This window comes from Musca domestica, unplaced genomic scaffold (genome assembly GCF_030504385.1).
Source record: "Musca domestica strain aabys unplaced genomic scaffold, Musca_domestica.polishedcontigs.V.1.1 10, whole genome shotgun sequence".
In the NCBI taxonomy this organism is placed as follows: Eukaryota; Metazoa; Arthropoda; class Insecta; order Diptera; family Muscidae; genus Musca; species Musca domestica.
The window spans coordinates 11267583-11285676 of record NW_026712115.1 but is presented as its reverse complement, the minus strand read 5'-3'; the positions used below and the strand labels follow the sequence as shown (position 1 = coordinate 11285676).

At 35.3% G+C, this 18094-nt stretch overlaps 1 protein-coding gene across 2 annotated transcripts in view; it reads right to left on the bottom strand.

The window, feature by feature from the left end:
• The window catches only part of LOC101890348 (transient receptor potential cation channel trpm), a 279771-nt gene that overhangs the window by 102775 nt on the left and 158902 nt on the right, over positions 1-18094 (bottom strand). Inside the window, exon 7 of one of the 2 annotated variants that reach the window (XM_059126496.1) lies at positions 3113-3169. The exons of the other annotated variant lie outside the window; for it this stretch is intronic. Within the exon in view, the coding sequence (XP_058982479.1) occupies positions 3113-3169 (57 nt within the window). The remainder of the gene's footprint in view (positions 1-3112; positions 3170-18094) is intronic. 2 annotated transcript variants of the gene reach the window in all.

The window sequence follows — 18094 nt, the reverse complement described above, 5'->3', positions numbered from 1 at the left end:
TTCGGATCTAAATATTTTCTTCAAATTTGGAGCAATACAGAGTATTTCGGTTTAATCCATCAGATTGGAAGTATATTGATTTTGTCCCTCCCTTTGTAATACCTGGCAACATTCTTTCTAAGACATAAAGTCACTATAGCCCTCTGAAAATATTTAAAACTCAGTTGCTATGTAGACACACCGTCCACTTATTGAATCTGTAAATTAAATCATTTTCGAGAAAAACACTTCCTAGTTTATCGATTGAAATTTGTCTTCCCGAATTATAAAAATTTTATAAAAACTTAGATCCATAGAAAAAAATAGAAATTGCTAACAGAAAATAGAATTTGCCACTCTGAGCAAATAAGCGAAATAAAATAATCCTCGTATATTTTGGAATTGGAGTTTAGCGTATTGGGGACAAAGGAGTTTAGTGTATTCAGAAATTCCTGTCTCCGATTTTATTTATTTTTAATGCCAAAGACACATTTTTCAACCAAACTATCTGTCATTTGACAAAAGTCTACAACATTTAAACTCTAATGCATTATTAGAAATTTGGCTGAAAGTCGAACCGAATTGGCTGAAATTTGTCAGATTTCCAGCCGGTAAAATATCTCTATATATGTTTAAATGAGGTGCCTTTTACCATGGCATGGAAGATATACTAATTAGGTCATTCCATTAGGAACTCCTCCAATGGTAACTTTTAGGTCCATAAATTGCATATATTTTTGATCGGCCTACGACGAATTAGTCATGTCCCACAAATATGTTTCCTTTAATCGAACTTAAATCAAGTTGGAAGATGAGACATATGGATACACGATTTGGTTGCAGCGCCCATATAACGGTCCCTTTCAAACCACATTTTTCTACTAAATTTACTACTCTTTGATATTTTGGTCTATACAAGAACAAGTAAACAAGTAAAAAAGTAGTAAGTTCGGCCGGGCCGAACTTTAAATACCCTCCACCATTAGAAAATTTTCAAAAAATAAAAACCATTAACAATTATTTTAAAATCTTTAAGATACCTAAAATCGGAAGGTGCCGATATATGGGGGATATACGATATTGTGGACCTATTTACACAATTCTTTTTAAGGGGGTTAAATTCTCACGAGGAACTTCTTGTGTGGATTTTCAGATAATTCCATTGCAAAATGTGGTTAAAATCATCAAAATCCCGAATATCGGGGGTCCCGTTATATAGTGACCATACGATATAGTGGACCTATACAGATAATTATCTTCCAAGGGATAAAGTACCCACAAGGAACTCCTTACCTTGAAAAATGTGGCTAAAATCATTAAAATACCGAATATCGGGGGGTATGTATATGGGGGCTATACGATATCGTGGACCTTATAGATAATTCTCTCTCAAGGGATAAAGTACTCACAAGAAACTCCTTGTGCGGATTTTCAGACCATTCCATTGGAAAATGTGGGTAAAATCATCAAAATACCGAATATCGGGGGTACCGTTATATGGGGGCTATACGATATCTTCAAACTTGACCTGCCTGCAGACAAAATTTTAGCTTCCTATCTTAATTCGTTTAGCCTGTAGCGTGATTACAACAGACGGACGTCTTAGAATTTTACGCTGATCAAGAATATATATACTTTGTTGGGTCTAAAATGATTATTTCGATGATTTACAAACGGAATGACGAACTTAATATACCCTCCATACTATGTATGGTGGAGGGTATAAAAATTTTGCTATTTGGTAGGTTTGGATAAAATTTTCCAATCGAATTGGCTGGAAGATACATTTTCTTTGGTGTTAAACTCTCTATTTGTTAAGATGTATTCATTTAAATTTACATTTTGTTGTAGACACCAATAACCATACGGACTTTGTGAAACCGACACAAACTGGAGAGTTCCATACCCGGCATCTCTGCAGCACGCAGTTCGAACAATATCAACCAACTGACAACCTCGTGCTGGCTTACAGGGCCATATATGTTTCATGAAAACTAATTGTCGTATTCTCTTGAGGTGTTGTATTTGCACTCCTGGGCTCCTTAAATCGCAATATGCTCAGTCAATTCTTCTAAGGATAACACGGTTCGAACATTCTTCAATGGCTCGTTGCTTGTATGGCAATTAGCGTCGTATTGTTGAATGTCCAGCACAACACCATCCAACTCCGACCTGGTGACCCAAACTAATTTTTGAAAAAATATCGACAAGTTTCACTTTGAATATGGATAGTTTTTTTTTAAAAGAACTCTTGGATTTAATGAGCCCCTAATGCGACTCGAAATATGTGTATATGTATAAAATATATCGATCCACTTCAACCTATAGAAACCTTGATGATAAAATTGCGGCTTTTAACTCAATTTATAATCCATAGGGCTAGGCTAATTCAAAAAGAGTGTCGATTTTGGTATAACCTCAAAAGGTTATACGGTTTGGAAGACAAAGAGTATGCCAAAATTTAACTAAGTGGAGGGACTGTTAAAGGCGCCTTCGCGGATTTTTTTTTTAATTTTATGTTTTTTCTGTTTTGCTTTCCTATGGCTCACCCTTTATAAATAGGCGATTTTCTAATAAAACGCATTAGACGGACTTCACTATAATGCTTTAATGCCTTGTTGGGACCACGATAAATTGACAACTTTGCATTTTGTTTTTTTTTTTAGTTTTGGCTATATTTATCACTTTTTGTTGTCTCATAATTGAAAAAAAAATAAAAAAAAAACGCACAACCCTAATTAGGAATATTCAAGAGAAATAGGCACTTTCTCCGCCTTTTAGAAAGTTCATTTGTCTGTATTTGTACATAATAATAAAAGTACAAAAGTTGCGTATTTACAACATTCGAAGAATTCGTTTGAATTAATCCTCCAAGATGCTTAGATTATTGTTAGTAGCACAAACAGCTAAACGAGTTAATCAGAAAACTGTCAAATGACTTCGAGTTAAGGGTGAATGATACATTGTAACAAACATAAAATAACAACAAAATACTGAATTATTAAACAAAGGATACGCACAAAAAAGTTAAACAACGAAAACGAAAACAAAAAAACGAACATTGGAAAATATTAAGACAAACAGACAAAAAAACGGAACAGAACAGATGATGGAATTCATTTAAATAGCTTACCCTGGGCACAGTTATATTTATCAGTCCCCAACAGATTTTTTTCAGTCCCCATGGAATCTAATCATGTCATGTTGTAGACAGGAGGACAGTGTTGGAAATGTTGGGTGTTGCAATGGCGGTGGTGGTGGTGGTTGGGTGTTGATGGTGGTGGAGGTCGTGTAAAAATGTCGGTGCCAAGTACATTACAATGGATGTTGATATGTACGTTGTATTTGTTGTATGTTACGACAAGTTGTGTGTGTGTGTTTGTTGTGTGCATGCGAGTGTTTGTGGAAACGAAAAAAGACGAATATTAGATAAATCCGTTTATTGGTGGTGGGCGGTTAACATTCAAACGGATTTTCAACGGAGAGAAAAATTACGATTTGGGTCAGGAAAGGTAATGGAATATTATTTTGAACATTTGACATGGGTGACGGTGGGTGGTGGCACGATGAAGGGAGCAGTGCAAGATTGTTTTTTGTTTTCATCATTGGGTTGTATGCAACCGACCGATCGATCACAAACACAGGCACATTCGCACCCACACATCCAGCACCAAATTCATTCGAATGCCATGTTATTGTTATTATTATTATTGTTGTTGTTGTTATGTTGACAAATAAATTATTCGATTTAATGAATCAACATTGGTTTGTCGTTTTGTTTGATTTTCATTTCAATTTGAAATATAATTAAATATTGTTTGGCGAATTTTATTTGTTGTTTGTGTTTGTTCATTTCATTGATTGTTGTTTATTGGTTTTTGCAAAAATTGTTCATATTTTGTTGTGAAATGGAAAACGTAACAAACACATAATCAAACACAAAAAAAAAATTAGGACAAATTTGTAATGAGAAGAAAACTCAATTTGCGATTGGATCATTGGAATCGGGAGTAAATTGAATGAAATGAAAACAAAATTATTAATTATTATCGATAGGCGTAATGGGTGCAAGAGAAAAAACCAATAGTATTTGAAGTATTTGAAGAGAACAGTTAGAAATAGAGAATAGAAGAAGAAGAAGAAAAAAGGAAGATAAGAAAGTTTATTTAAAACAAATCAAAACAAATTGTAAAAATCATTTTTTAGAATATTTTCACTGCCAAAGAGGGCCTAGAATGGAAACACAAGATGAGAAGGAGTGACATTGACGACATTGGAGAGTTATAAAGGACTGGATATAATGAATTTATTGAGACCGCGAAAGAAAAACGCTAGCATTTCAATCGAATTTTTGAAATGACCAAAATTTTAAAATGTAATTGACTTCATACCTTGTAGATTACAGCCAGTTCACTTTTATTTTTACATCATTGTATTGAAATATGTATGTCAACTTAAATGTCTATTTATTCAAATATACAAATATATACATATATATAATAATTTACATAATTTTACATATCTATAAAGGACCCAGCAGAGATGTTACCCAACATGGAGGGCTATGATTTTTCCTTTTTAAGCTTAATTTACAAATCTGTCTCGATGGATTTTTAGAAAACATATGCTAATGTTTATAAGCTCATAAGCTATGTATGTATATACAATTGTTTGATATAATTACACAGATTTACAAGTAATGGACCTATAAAATTTGATTGAAAATTATGCATTTTTTAATATTTATTTTTAGACTTTTTTGATAATGATACATTAAACTAGAAAAATAAATGATGTAATACATTAAACTAGAAAAATAAATATCTTGTGGGAGAGATAAAAATCTTTTTAATTATTTAATAAACGAAAGTATATTTCTTATACAAAACTGAAAATTCGGATTAATTCTAAATGATTATTTCATTACAACATTTCCTAGATCGTATCTTTAAAAAACCTTTTAAAAAGGAACGTTTGTTTTATACGGACGACTTCGACAAAGTCCAAGAAAAATCAAAAGAAGATCTATGGATTTGTATCTTCGTTTCTCATAACCCACTATGTCGAGAGTTCATATAAATGGTGGCCAAAAAGAGAAGGAGTTGACAGAAGTGGATGAATTTTGGTACAAGTACTTATTGTTGGCTTGTTATGTCGAGGACCAAATATATATAGTTTCGTATAGCTCCCATATAACGGAACCTCCCGATATTCAGGATTTTGGCGATTTAAGCTACTAGAATATAATTGTTTCATATTTGATAGATTCTGCATATTGTGGCAGAATTGTATCTATATAGATCAACGTTTTCCTATTGCCCCATAAGACGGTACCTCAAGATATTCAATATTTTAAAGATTTAAGCCACATTTTCAACGGCAGTGTTTCCAATTTGACTGTACCTCCCAATATTCGGTATTCCTATGATTTTAACCACTTTTTCTAATTTATTTTTTTTAAATTCTATATTTATATTCTGTGATGGGATCCATATGTGGTGACAAAACACTGTCTATATAGGTCCACGCTCAAGATTAGGTATATCTTCATTTAACATTGCCGCCCCATTAAAATTTCTGAAGTTTTTAACAAATTCTTCAATAGTGTTCGCTGGGATTTCCAGTTTGAAATGAAGGCCATTTGAATACCGAATCCGAATACTTTTATTTTCAATGGTTTTCTTCATCTAATGGGATGGGTGCTGGTGCTCGGCCCGGCCGAACTTAACTTTTACTTTTTACGATCAAACAAGCTCACCTATCCAACGGTGTTTGGTTCTGGCTGAACTTTTCGTACAATCAATATACTTTAGCGACCTCTTAACCTAGAGTTACCAAGTTCCTAGATAATAAAAATGTTCTATTTAATTGTAATTTTAACAGCTGTTGAATGAGTGGCTTAGAAATGACAGCAGTCTGAAGTTGGTTGCTGTTTTATCATCTCACCCTGCATATAGGCCCACACTTTCCCCGATTTTTTAAATATTTTGTAGAATAAGTATAACCTTCAAAGATACAAATTCTAAATGAAATACATCGTACCGTTTAGGACAATATTTTTTACAATTTGAAGACATTTCCATTATGTCCTCAACAAATTTTGTAAGTGTAGACATAATATATGACCTATTCCAATCTGTTTGTAAGTTTTATGAAGTAGTCACTGAAAATGATAGATAACATGTCCGTCAGCAAACCTCAACAGCCTGCACCTTTATACATTTAAAGTACAACAAATAAAAACGATATACACTTTTATACAAAAATTTACCCACTCCACTAATTAGAAAATTTGGTTTACAAAAGTAATAAAATAAGTACAACCACCATATGGTCAGCATTTACACGCAATTAAAAAGCCTATTACATCCGAAGAAAGCTTACTATTTACATTTGTAGCGACCGATGCTTTAAATTTTTATATAGCTCATCATAATATGCTTGATTAATTTTAAACAAAAATAGCGATCAACTAAAATAGTCGGATTTAAATCCTCATATAGTAAAAAATACTTGACGTGTGAATACCAAAATTCAGATTTCTTCTCAGTGGTATCTATCAATTCCCGTCAATAATTTTTTATTGCAAGGCACTCGGTTTTGACCATTCTTAGCCACGGTCGTGACACTGTGCGACGCGCAGATTCTCAAAAAAGAGATTTATACAGGGAAGGATTCTGTTATTTACAAATTTTGCTCCGATATTCATATTTGACATTTCGGATTCTGAGTAGACATAATCACTCCCTGCAAAAATTAGTTCATTATTAATCTAAGAAGATACCTGATTACATTATTTTTTAGGGAGGGTTTTATTTGCCCAGAAATTTTTTGTTAAATTACAGAAGGTTATCTGATTTTTAGAATTTCACAAGTCTTGTCATAATTTCCAACCAAATCATATGTAATCTAATATTTAAAAAAGGTAAAATAGATCCACAATTTGGAATTGATCCCATATAACGTTACCTCCTAGTTTTCGGTGTTTTGAAGGTTTCAGACACAGTTCTCCAACAAACAAATTTATTTGGCATTTAGTTTTCACAGTGAATAGAAACTCCAGAAATTGGCAATATACGATCATAATTTTAACATAGACCCGCAGTAGCACAGAGGATGAGATCTTAAACAACAGGTATACAAATGATTGGAAAATGTATCTGTCAGCCATATCACCCTTCTGGTGCCTCCTAAAATTTCGAAATCATCAGTTGGTTTTGCCGAAAGATGTATACCTTAGCCTTCGCTATGATTGTTCAAACTGTTGGTGAAGGTTCCAAAAGAGTGGCCAAATATTGTCCATTTCGTATCTGACCTAAGTCTGTTGGTAATAATACAACATGAGATATGAAATAATTTTTGTAAAAGGTTAACATTTTCGTAAGGTACGATATATAGCGGACCGAAGTATTCCAATTCCTTTAATGCTGATAAAAAATTGGTATGTGCTAAATTTGAAGAAAATCAAACATTTATTTACAATTTTATGTAATTAATCAAAATGATAAACTTTTCGGGGGAGGTACTAGAAGGAGTGTGCCGATAAATTCCATATTCATATCAGATCTCTGGTTGAGAAAAATATTTAGACATACCAAGTTTGAAAAGAATCGTTGACTTTTTTCGCAAGATATGAGAGATCGCAATCAAAGGCAATCTGGCCGATATTTCACTTTTATAAGAGTTATAATTATTCAAAATTTTTACCTTTTATGGGGGAGATTCTTGATGGAGTGGGCCGATATTGTCCATTTTCACACATGACATAGTACGATCGAATACTTTTTCGAGAGCTATCGTGCGATCCAGACAAATCGACTCCAAATATCATTTTTTAATTTAGATAATCGAGTGGTTTGACTCAAATAATTTCTAATAAAGAAGATTAACCCAACCCTTGAATCATAAATCGAAAGTTCAAAAAACGAGAAAAAATATGAAATAAATGAAAACAATTTGTTGCGTATAATTTTAAAAAATTCTGACAGGAAGCGGACATAGCCTCAGGTCTGCATTCCTGTAATTTTACAAAGCTGTTCTACCCCCTTATTGTACCATTTGTATATGCTTGTGTAAAATATACCAAGATCTATGTTCATGAAAACTTAAGGTCACTTTAATCCTGCAAATTCATGTAGATTTACGGAGCACTTAGATTTAAGCCCCTTCGACTGAGTTTTCTTCAACTCTTGTTTTTCCACCGCTAGTTGTTCATTTCATCTCAACCACAAATGAAACAAAAGAGAAAAAAAAATAAATGAATTTATGCCATGTATGGCAATGAAATAAAGCACGTTCGTACAAGCTTTTCCATCCTTTAAGGATACTTGCGCTGTAGTTGTGATATGCTTACATACTCACTCACCCACTAGTACTATATCTTAGCCTTCCTTACCACATCGAGACTTTATCATAACACCGAAGAATTCTTCTTCATCTCATCCAACATGATGTGGGTCCTGCCACTGTTCGCCGCAATAAATTCCATTTGATGGAAATGCATTCTCGGTGGCAAGGATGAAACTGTTCTGTTCCGGCTCAGTCAACAGCCATCAGTTGCCAGCATGTGGCAAATGTGAAGCCTGCACTTTTCACACATTCTCAAGATGGCTTAAGACATCTATTTCATACATGAGACGTACGCACACATGCATGTGCGTGCACTTGCAACACACTCTCCCGCTTGCTGCTGTGTACAGAAGGGATAAGTGTTAATATACACAATTGTACCGCAATTTCCTTTGTGTTTATTTTCATTACGTATGAAGTGGCAGTTGTTGTTACATTCAAGCGATTGTTGCAATTTGTTAAATGTTCAACATGTTCCTTTGCACACTCATACGCTCACACCGAGCTTAATTTTGTATTCGATTGTAACGAAGGTGTGGGAAACTATTCCGACATATTTAATCTTATTAGAATCTCATATCGGAGGGAAATGATGGGCGAAATCGTGGAGAATGAAAAATTTTCCATGCTGGAAAAAGCGGAAGTGGTTTCAAAACATACGCAAAAATCGTGAGAATTTCCAGGAAATGTTGAACATAAGTTGCTGGCAGAACAAACTGTCTTGAATTACGAGATCATCGTTTAAATCAGGACGTACGTAGATGAAAGTTGAAGTTATTTGATAGGGTCAAAACGTGACCAATCGAGATAACGGTTTTAGATCCTAGGTCCCTTTGGACCAAATCCGTTTTAGGACATTTGGAGTCGATCTAGCGATGTCCGTCCGTCCGTCCGTCTGTCTGGGTGTGTGCACTATAACTCTTGAAGGGAGTATCCGATTTGGTTCAAAGTTGGTACATCGTAATAGTATTATATAACTTTTATCTAGTTCGGGGATCGGTCCACTCTTTCCCGTACCTCCCCCACAATAGGACAAATTTATCACAGAAAATTATTTTTCTTATTGAACAAGAAAGGGTGATCCCATTTTGTGCAAACTTTGCAAATCCCAATATTTTTATCAGTTCTAGCTCTGGTGCAAGAAATCGGTCCACTCCAACATGTACCTCCTACACAAAGGGACAACATTTTGAATAAATATAACCCCAATAAAATGCGAAGTAGGAATCCGATTCTCTTCAATTTTCGCATATCGCAATATTCTTATTAACCCAAGATCTGGTGTGAGTACAGAATATGTCGGTCCGCTACTTCTGGACCGGTCAAAATTTTGAATAACTATGAAGCTCAGAGAACGCGAAATGATTATTTTCAAACTTAGCACATCCCAATATTTCTGCTAACAAAAGAGCTAGGATAAAGACGGAATATATCGATGCACTCCATCTGGTACCTACTCCACAAATGATCAACATTCTGAATAACCAAAAAGTTTATAATAGTACTAGTAAGTATCCGATTCCCTTCAAATTTCACACATCCCAATATTTTTATTAAGAAGTTCTGGTGTGAAGATGAAAAATATCGGATCACCCCTTTGGTTACCTCCCCCACAAAGGGTCACAATTTTCAATATTTATATTTCTTATAATTTGCGAAACAAGATAGCGATTTTTTTAAATTGGTAAGCTGAGATCTGATGTGAATATAGAATTCATCGGTTCACTCCTTCTGGCACCTCACCCAAAAATAGGTTTAAATTTTGATTAATTATTCGCAAAGGTTGGAAATAAATGTTAGATGCTCATCTCAATATTGTTTTCAGTAATAGATGACTTCGGTCCGCTATAAAATGGAGAAAGAATTAGTCGATATAGCCCAAATGTACATTTATTTGAGACTTAGGACAGATACGAAATGGACAACATTGGCCTACTCATTTCACTGAACAGTAGCCCCCATAACAATTCAGTAGTATTAAAAGATATTGACCCACGAGGCCCAAGTCCTACATACTAGGAGTTTTGAGGAAATTGATTTATTTTTCCTCTTAGTGTATGGTGTAAATTGTTCAAACATAGGATATACAAATATAGGCCTGACCCGGAAATTTTCACTTGTTTTGAAGCCAGAGGAATGAATTCAATCAAATAGATAAATCCTATGGAAAAAATATAATCTAGCATAGGAAGACTTCATTCCTCTAAATCCAATATTCTATAAAGGGTCTCATTGTACATTTCTTCGGCACAAACTAATATTTATGATATGAAAGTTTTATACATATAATGTGAGGATGTGAGATTTATTTTTATCAAGGAAATGAATAAGCAGATGCAGAACATTTGCAATCAAGAAAAACTACACCACAAATGAATCATTCAAGGATAAATTGGAATTATGGATACATTTATCATTTGTTGAAGACGTTCATTTGAACAAATTCTCTCGAATTGAGTTAATTGGCTGCCAATGGAGCAGAAACGAAAAATCCACCGAAAAACACATCTCATTGCTGCATTCGTAGTAAATATCAGAAAATACCCTTCAGTAAATATTAATTCATTCGTATACTTGCAAGAATATAATGTAATCTTTGAATAATTGCCAATGGACGCAGTTAGCAGAAACGAGCCGACTTTTTGCCAGAATTGGTCACATATTCTCCACTGCTGTTTGAATATTTTAGTATCAATTTCAAAATCAAATTTCACGCAAAAATTCTACATGAACTTCTCTTATATAAATGGATAAAACTAAGCGAAATTATGATAGATCCACAACAATTCAGCACCTCCTCTTTGGGAGACAACAAGGTCCATTGTTTTCATGCGTTGTCTTGCAAGGATAATAACGAGATAGCAATAGTATATTAAAAAAAAAGGTACGTCGTAGGACTGCCTTCTATAAAGAATCAATCTTCAAAACAAGTTTAGAGTATATATATTGTTGTTCGCGGATAAGTGAACATGTTTTTATAATAAAAAGAATAGCGGGGCTACCTTGTGTAGATGAGAGGGATTTGTTAAACAGGGATCTTCTTAATACAGTCCACATTAAATAAGATAATAAAATGTGGTGAGCAGACCTTCGAGTTAGATATAAATAATACAGAATTTTCAATTGCTGCATGTTGTATGGTGGAGTTAGATTATGGGATGTAATCTTTACTCAGACTGATAAGCAAGTGCAGCATGTTTGCTTGCCACATGTGAGATAGCTATGCGTGTGTATGACCTCCCCCTAAGGTTTATGGTGGTATGGTGCATATGCATGTGTACAGTTGGTATCTATTTCTCTCACTCTCTCCCTCTTATTTACACTTAATGATAATTTAGGTTAAGTCATATTATCATCTTCTATTTAATAAATAAATTCAGTGTCTTACAAACGCTCAAACGGAAAAGACTTAGCGTCTTTTAATTATTGATCCCGGTTTACAACTGTAAATTACTGTAACTATACAGCTGAGACTATAACATGAAAAAAATTAGCTAATTTAGACCGGGTCGAACTTTAAATACCCTCCACCACTTGGAAGGAACTTTTAAAATTAAAAAAAAAACAAAATCTGTCGAAAAATACCACTTAAATGAAAACTCTTATATGGGAGCTATACGAAAATGTGGACCTGCAATAAGTAATACGTAATTTGCAACAATCCCGGGAATTATGTCGCTAAAATCATCACAATACTGAATATCGGAAAAAAATGAATATCGGGAATATCGAAATTAACATACAAAATACACACATGCGCAAAATTTTAGTCTACTTCTGAACACGTTCGGAAGCTAGCCTAATTATGACAAACGGAAATCGCTAAACCCTCATATAATTTTATGCTGATCAAGAATACACATAATTTGTTGGGTCTAACATGAGTATTTCAAGGAGTTACAAACGGAATGACAAAGTTAATATACCCTCCATAATATGGTGGAGGTTATAAATTAAAATTTATACCCTCAGCTATACGGCTACTCAGCGAAATAACCGTTTTATACCCTAGGACATTTGGAGTCGATCTAGCGATGTCCATCCATCCGTCTGTCTATCTGCATGGCTGGTATGTACGAAAGCTCTCCACGGATGCATCCGATTGGGCCCAAACTTGGCACATCGTTTAGACTTTGCAAATCCTAATATTTGTATGTGTGTTAGATCAGGTACGAAAGTGAACAATATTGGTCCATTCAAGTACCTTCCCCAGAAAGGGTTAAAACTTATAAAATGTGAAAAAAATCCGATTTTTTCTCCAATTTCTAATATTTTTATCTACACAAGATCTTGTGTGAAGATGGAATATAGCAGACGACTCTTTTTTTAGTACCTCCCCTGCAAAGGGTAAACAATTTGAGTACTTATAATCCATTTAACATACGAAACAACTTAAAATACTTAAAATAAATATATATCTAAATTTTCGAATAACCCGAGATCCGCTGCGAATATACAATTTTTTGACCCACTTCTTCTGATACCTCCCCCACATGGGATCAACATTTTAAATAGTTACAAGTCTCATTAAATACAAATAATTATTCCATGAATCTCAGATTTAGTGTCAAGTTGAGACGTAAAAGGTGGCTAGACCATCTAAAGTGTTGCAGCAATGGAACCGTTGCGAGTAAGCTCATGGGAAAAATAATGATAGGACTAAAGTAATTTTAACGACGTAACAGTGACTATTCGAAGAGATGCGCTTAATATTTTAACCGACAATTTGTCGAGTACCCCGATAGTGATAGGACTAAGCGAGATCAAACCGCTAATTCATCCAAAGCGTAAGAGCAAGACGGGATATCAATGGTAATATTGAAGTATCTGGATACACCGGAAGTTGAGTATCTCACTAAAGTCCTCAATGGCATCCTTCTAGATGCCAGAAATGGCGAATCAAACAGGTCAATCTTGCTTTTGTCGCCAGTAGAAAAGACTCAAAAAGTTTTACGCTTCCCCAGTATCAGATTATGTTATTCGGTGGCTAACCATCAACACGGTTTCCGACCACAACACAGTACAACAACAGCAATAATATGTGTGGACGCCATTCCTACTTAGAACTTCAAAACAGGAATTCCATGCCCCGTAGAGTAAAACAGGGAGTTCCCCAAAGTGATGTGATATCTCCGGAACTGCTTAAACTTTACCTGTCCGGAGTTCCGCACACTCCAGACGGCATTGAGATCGTAATCACTGTGGATGACTTTACGATCAAGGCGTCGGGACCTTTCGTTTGTGAAAAATGTGTCTGAGTGAACAGCTGTCTCGCGGAGCTTGCTGCCTTCTTCCATGCGAGGAATATTAAAAAATATCCGCTACCAAATCAACGGCCCCACTATTTACGACATTGACAGCTGATTGTGTAGGTTGAGGTGCACATAATTTTGACCAATAACTACCGCTAAAGCCACAGCTATCTGTAATAAATTGAAAAGTAGGAACAAGGTCCTCAAGGCGCTAGCCGGCAGCATGTTGGGCACGGATGAGGAAACCTAGTTTACCTTTTATGAAGCGATAGGTCGGTTTGTGATATGATATGTGACACCAGTGTGGTCTGTGAATACAAGTGCAATGCAATTGAAAAGTATTCAGATCTGCCAGAATGTCGCCCTGAGAACTGCAACAGGGTGCCTTCTAACGACTCCATTTACCCGAGGAGACGAAGATTCTTCCCTTACGTCAGCGGCTGCCTAGGCAAACCTGGGTAATTTTGGCCCAATTCGTATTGGACACGAAATGAGGAAAATTTTATAAAGGAAATATTTTTCATTTCATATTTTCATAGAACAAGAATCCAGACCCTGGACATTGATTAGAAGTCTATAAACAACTAAAATATACATCACTGCTACAACAACAACATGTATCCATTCTCATTGAATTTCGACCTCCATACTATCGGTCTATGTAATTACGGTCTGCAGTTTGATTACAAATTATAATGGCCAGACGGCCGGAAATACACATATAGCTAGATCGACCACAAGGCATTAAAATGCTAGAGATTAGCCCTGTTGGTGACGAAGTCGAGTCTTTTTCTCGGCTCCAACAAAATTACTCGCCACTGATTCATAGACTCCGAGTTCTCAGCTCTGGTTTTTAAACACAATTTGATGTTCGATGTGGCTTCAGCAATCGAATTATGATTTAGAGTTTTTCAAACTTGCCCTATGTCGTTCATATAAAGAGTTTTCAATGTATGACATAGATCACCTTCGCGTCATTTTAAGTCAATACAAGTCCGCCAGTCTTGCCGTCCGTTCGTCTGTCTACAAAATGAATTTCGGTATTTTAAACTCATCTTTATTTTGAATTGTTCTTGATTAAGTTATTGAGTTTTCTTGTCATTATAGGACCACTATTTAGTATAGGCCCCAACTGTAAGTATTTTGATTGCTTTAGACGCATTTTTTGGCCACACATTTGCAAATTTTAAAGCGAGTGCTTAAGGAGGAAAAATCAAAAGACATATGAATAAAAAATTAGTTCCATTATATTTTTGATTTTTGCATTTTGCTGAACTCTTTTTTTAATTTTTTACTGAAATGTTCCTGGCCTAGAGTACAAGATTAGAAAATTCTCAATCCTGCTATTTTTATAACATCATCAAATCTCTAAATACGACTCGTATAAAATTTTAAAAATATTGACATTAATTTATCTTCTACTTTTGATATGTTTTAGCTTATCCCAACCACAAAAAATGTCCATGCACATGTTACAAAAACATCTGAGACACGTGCCATTAAGATTGATGCACATAAAGGAATGCATTCTCTGCTAAATGTTTTCATAATTGACAAGGAATGACCACAACACAGCATTCCTCGGTTGCTTACAAACACATCCAAATGGGTATGTAGGAATGCAATTACCAAGCATATATTACCAATTAAGATAGGATTTTTCTGGTTTATGTTATCTTGCCACAAATAATAGTCATGACATCAATTTGGATAAATTCAAATGGGAAATGAAAAAATGTGATCTATTCATCATTTTTCCGTAGAATAATTTCCAACATACTCTTTGGTATTTACACCACAAAGATTTTTCATAAATCAAAAATGTTCGTTTATCAAATTTGGCTGGTATTTCAATTCTTGAAATTCTTTCAAAATTAACATTGCACTTCTGTTTCCAATCCCATATTCATTTTTACATTTCGTGAACAAAATTTGTTTTTCAAGTCGAAACAATGCCCTAATTGGATTTCCGTTGATTTTGCCGATATGACCAACTTATATCGAGTGAAAATAATACTGAACTACTTTAACGACTTTTGTTTTGCAGCTGGGCAAACTGTTGAGAGAATCACATTCGAATGTCGGAAGGACATGTGGAGGAAAACTCAATAAATGCGGTTTCAAGTGTATGGGTGTGTGTGTGTGTGTCTGCATGTGTGTTTGTTTTAAAGAAAACTTTCGCAAATAATTATGATAATATTGTGTGTGTGTGTGTGTGTGTGCGTGTGATTGTCTGCATGTATGGTAACCATTGCACATGGCGATAAAGAATAACAAACCAACAGGGTCAAACAATAACAACAGCAATGCTGAAACTTTTTGCAAATTGCAAAAGTTAGCCAACAATAGCTTTGTGGCGAACACTCAATGCTTCCAAGCAATTTTGTGTTATTCTTCTTTCGTTATTCCTTCCGTTTGTTTGTCGGTGTGTTTATCTCTGTGTTCAATAGTCACACGAAGCCGGAGGCAGCTAAAAGGCATTGAGGACGAAAGTCAACATTGTTTTTATTTCCTTTTTAATATTTATAGAATGGCCAACATTTGTTCTGATCTCAAAATGTGGCCTGTTGCATCAGGAAATGTCGTTGGAACGAAGTTTTCCCTCCAAAAAGTCACTTTTGCCAATACTTTTCTGAGTGAAAATTGGAAAGATACAAAATATTCAGTCTGGTACCAAATAGAATGGTTAAAAATAATATAGAACACACAATTTAATACTAATAAGCGTATAATTTGTCATTCCGTTTGTAACACCTCGAAATATACATTTTAGACCCCACAGAGTATATATATTCTTGATCAGCATATATTTCTATGTCGATTTAGCGATGTCCGTCCATCTGTCCGTCTGTGGAAATCACTCTAGAAGAATGATTGATAAAATTTTGCTCAAACGTATGTTATGTCTGCAGGACTTTTGGTATTGCAAATGGACCATATAGAGGTACGTTTTAGTATAGCCTCCATATAACGGTACCTCCCTATATTCGGTATTTTGATGATTTTAGCGACATTATTCCACGGAATTGTTTAAAATTTGATATTTGAAGATCGTAATGGATAATAGAGCCTAAGACAGAAATTGTCTGTGCAGGTCCACGTCTTCGTATAGCACCCATATAACGGTACTTCTAAATATTCTGGGAATTGTTCCAAATTTGGCATTTGAAGTTCGTAATGGATATAAGAGTCTAAAACAGAAAATTGTCTGTGCAGGTCCACGTCTTCGTATAGCCCCCATATAACGGTACCTCCCGATATTCGGTATTTTGATGATTTCATATACACTATTACCGTTTTTTTTTTTAAGTTTCGCATTTGAATATTGTAATTGGTATTTTTAAGATTTCAACGAATGTTATTGTCTTTCAGAATTGCCAAATTCGTTCCAAATGGTGGAGGGTATTCAAAATTCGACCCGGTCGAACTTACAGCTTTTTTACATGTTAATCTCCCAGAAGTATTAACATTGTATCCTTTTAGATACCGCCCTTTTTTAAGTGGACTGTAGTCGTGTGGTTATGTTCCGCCGGAAGTCGGAACTTGCTTCAGGCTTCACATCCTGATGCTATGCGTCGACATATTTAGAATTAGCTATTTTTTTATTCGAATTTAAATACATGGATCTCGAGTAAAGAAGAAGATGAAGTAATCCCTTTAAAAGGAGATGCCCGATACGAGTGGGGATGAATCAAGTGAAGGCCCGTAACACAATCAAGTGCGTGACCAAATAAGACCGTGATACGAAGACCCCATTTTTACAACAGGTTAGACTCTCGACTACTAACCAAAAAATTGAGTACCCGTAATCCACTCAGCCACAGAGTTCCAATCCTTAGAAGACCCCCACAAAAGAGTGAGTACAATATGAAGCCGCTCTGGAAAGGCAGGGCAATACGAGTAGTCTACCTCCTTGAATTCAACAGCCACGGGAAACAGCCTACCCCTCGGTTCCAAAGCCCGACATAGGACCCCCATTTTTGAACCAGCGAGTTTCCCAAGAAGCTGGGAACCCCCGAATATTCGCTGCCTCCTCATCGCTACCCAGGACTGTCCGCAGGACGAACGTCAAATTTGCCAAGAAATTAATAGTTTAATAATAGAGAGAGATACTCCTCTCCTACAGTATCAAGGTATTCTTCTTACTTAATTCGATGACATAAACAAATTTCTGTGGCGCACCTTGACCACCGCGAGCATATCCCAGGAACGGCGAAAATCGTGTCGTTAAAGTCCTTACAAAGAATACAATGCATACACCTGTTACAATGCTGCTGTAGTAAAACAGGGTTGAACGTGCCTGGCTGAAATTTGAACCGCGGACCTCGGGTGCAGCCGACTAAAAGTTGCCGTCTCAATGTTCAGAGCCGTTAACCCCTATAGGATGGGTTCCATACAATGAAAGCATATTCTAAAATACAGCGAGCTAAAGATATAAATAAGTATTTAGCAACTACGAGGGCAGTTCGAAAACTTCTTAGCCTAGCACAAAAAGCACGGTATAAACAGGAAAA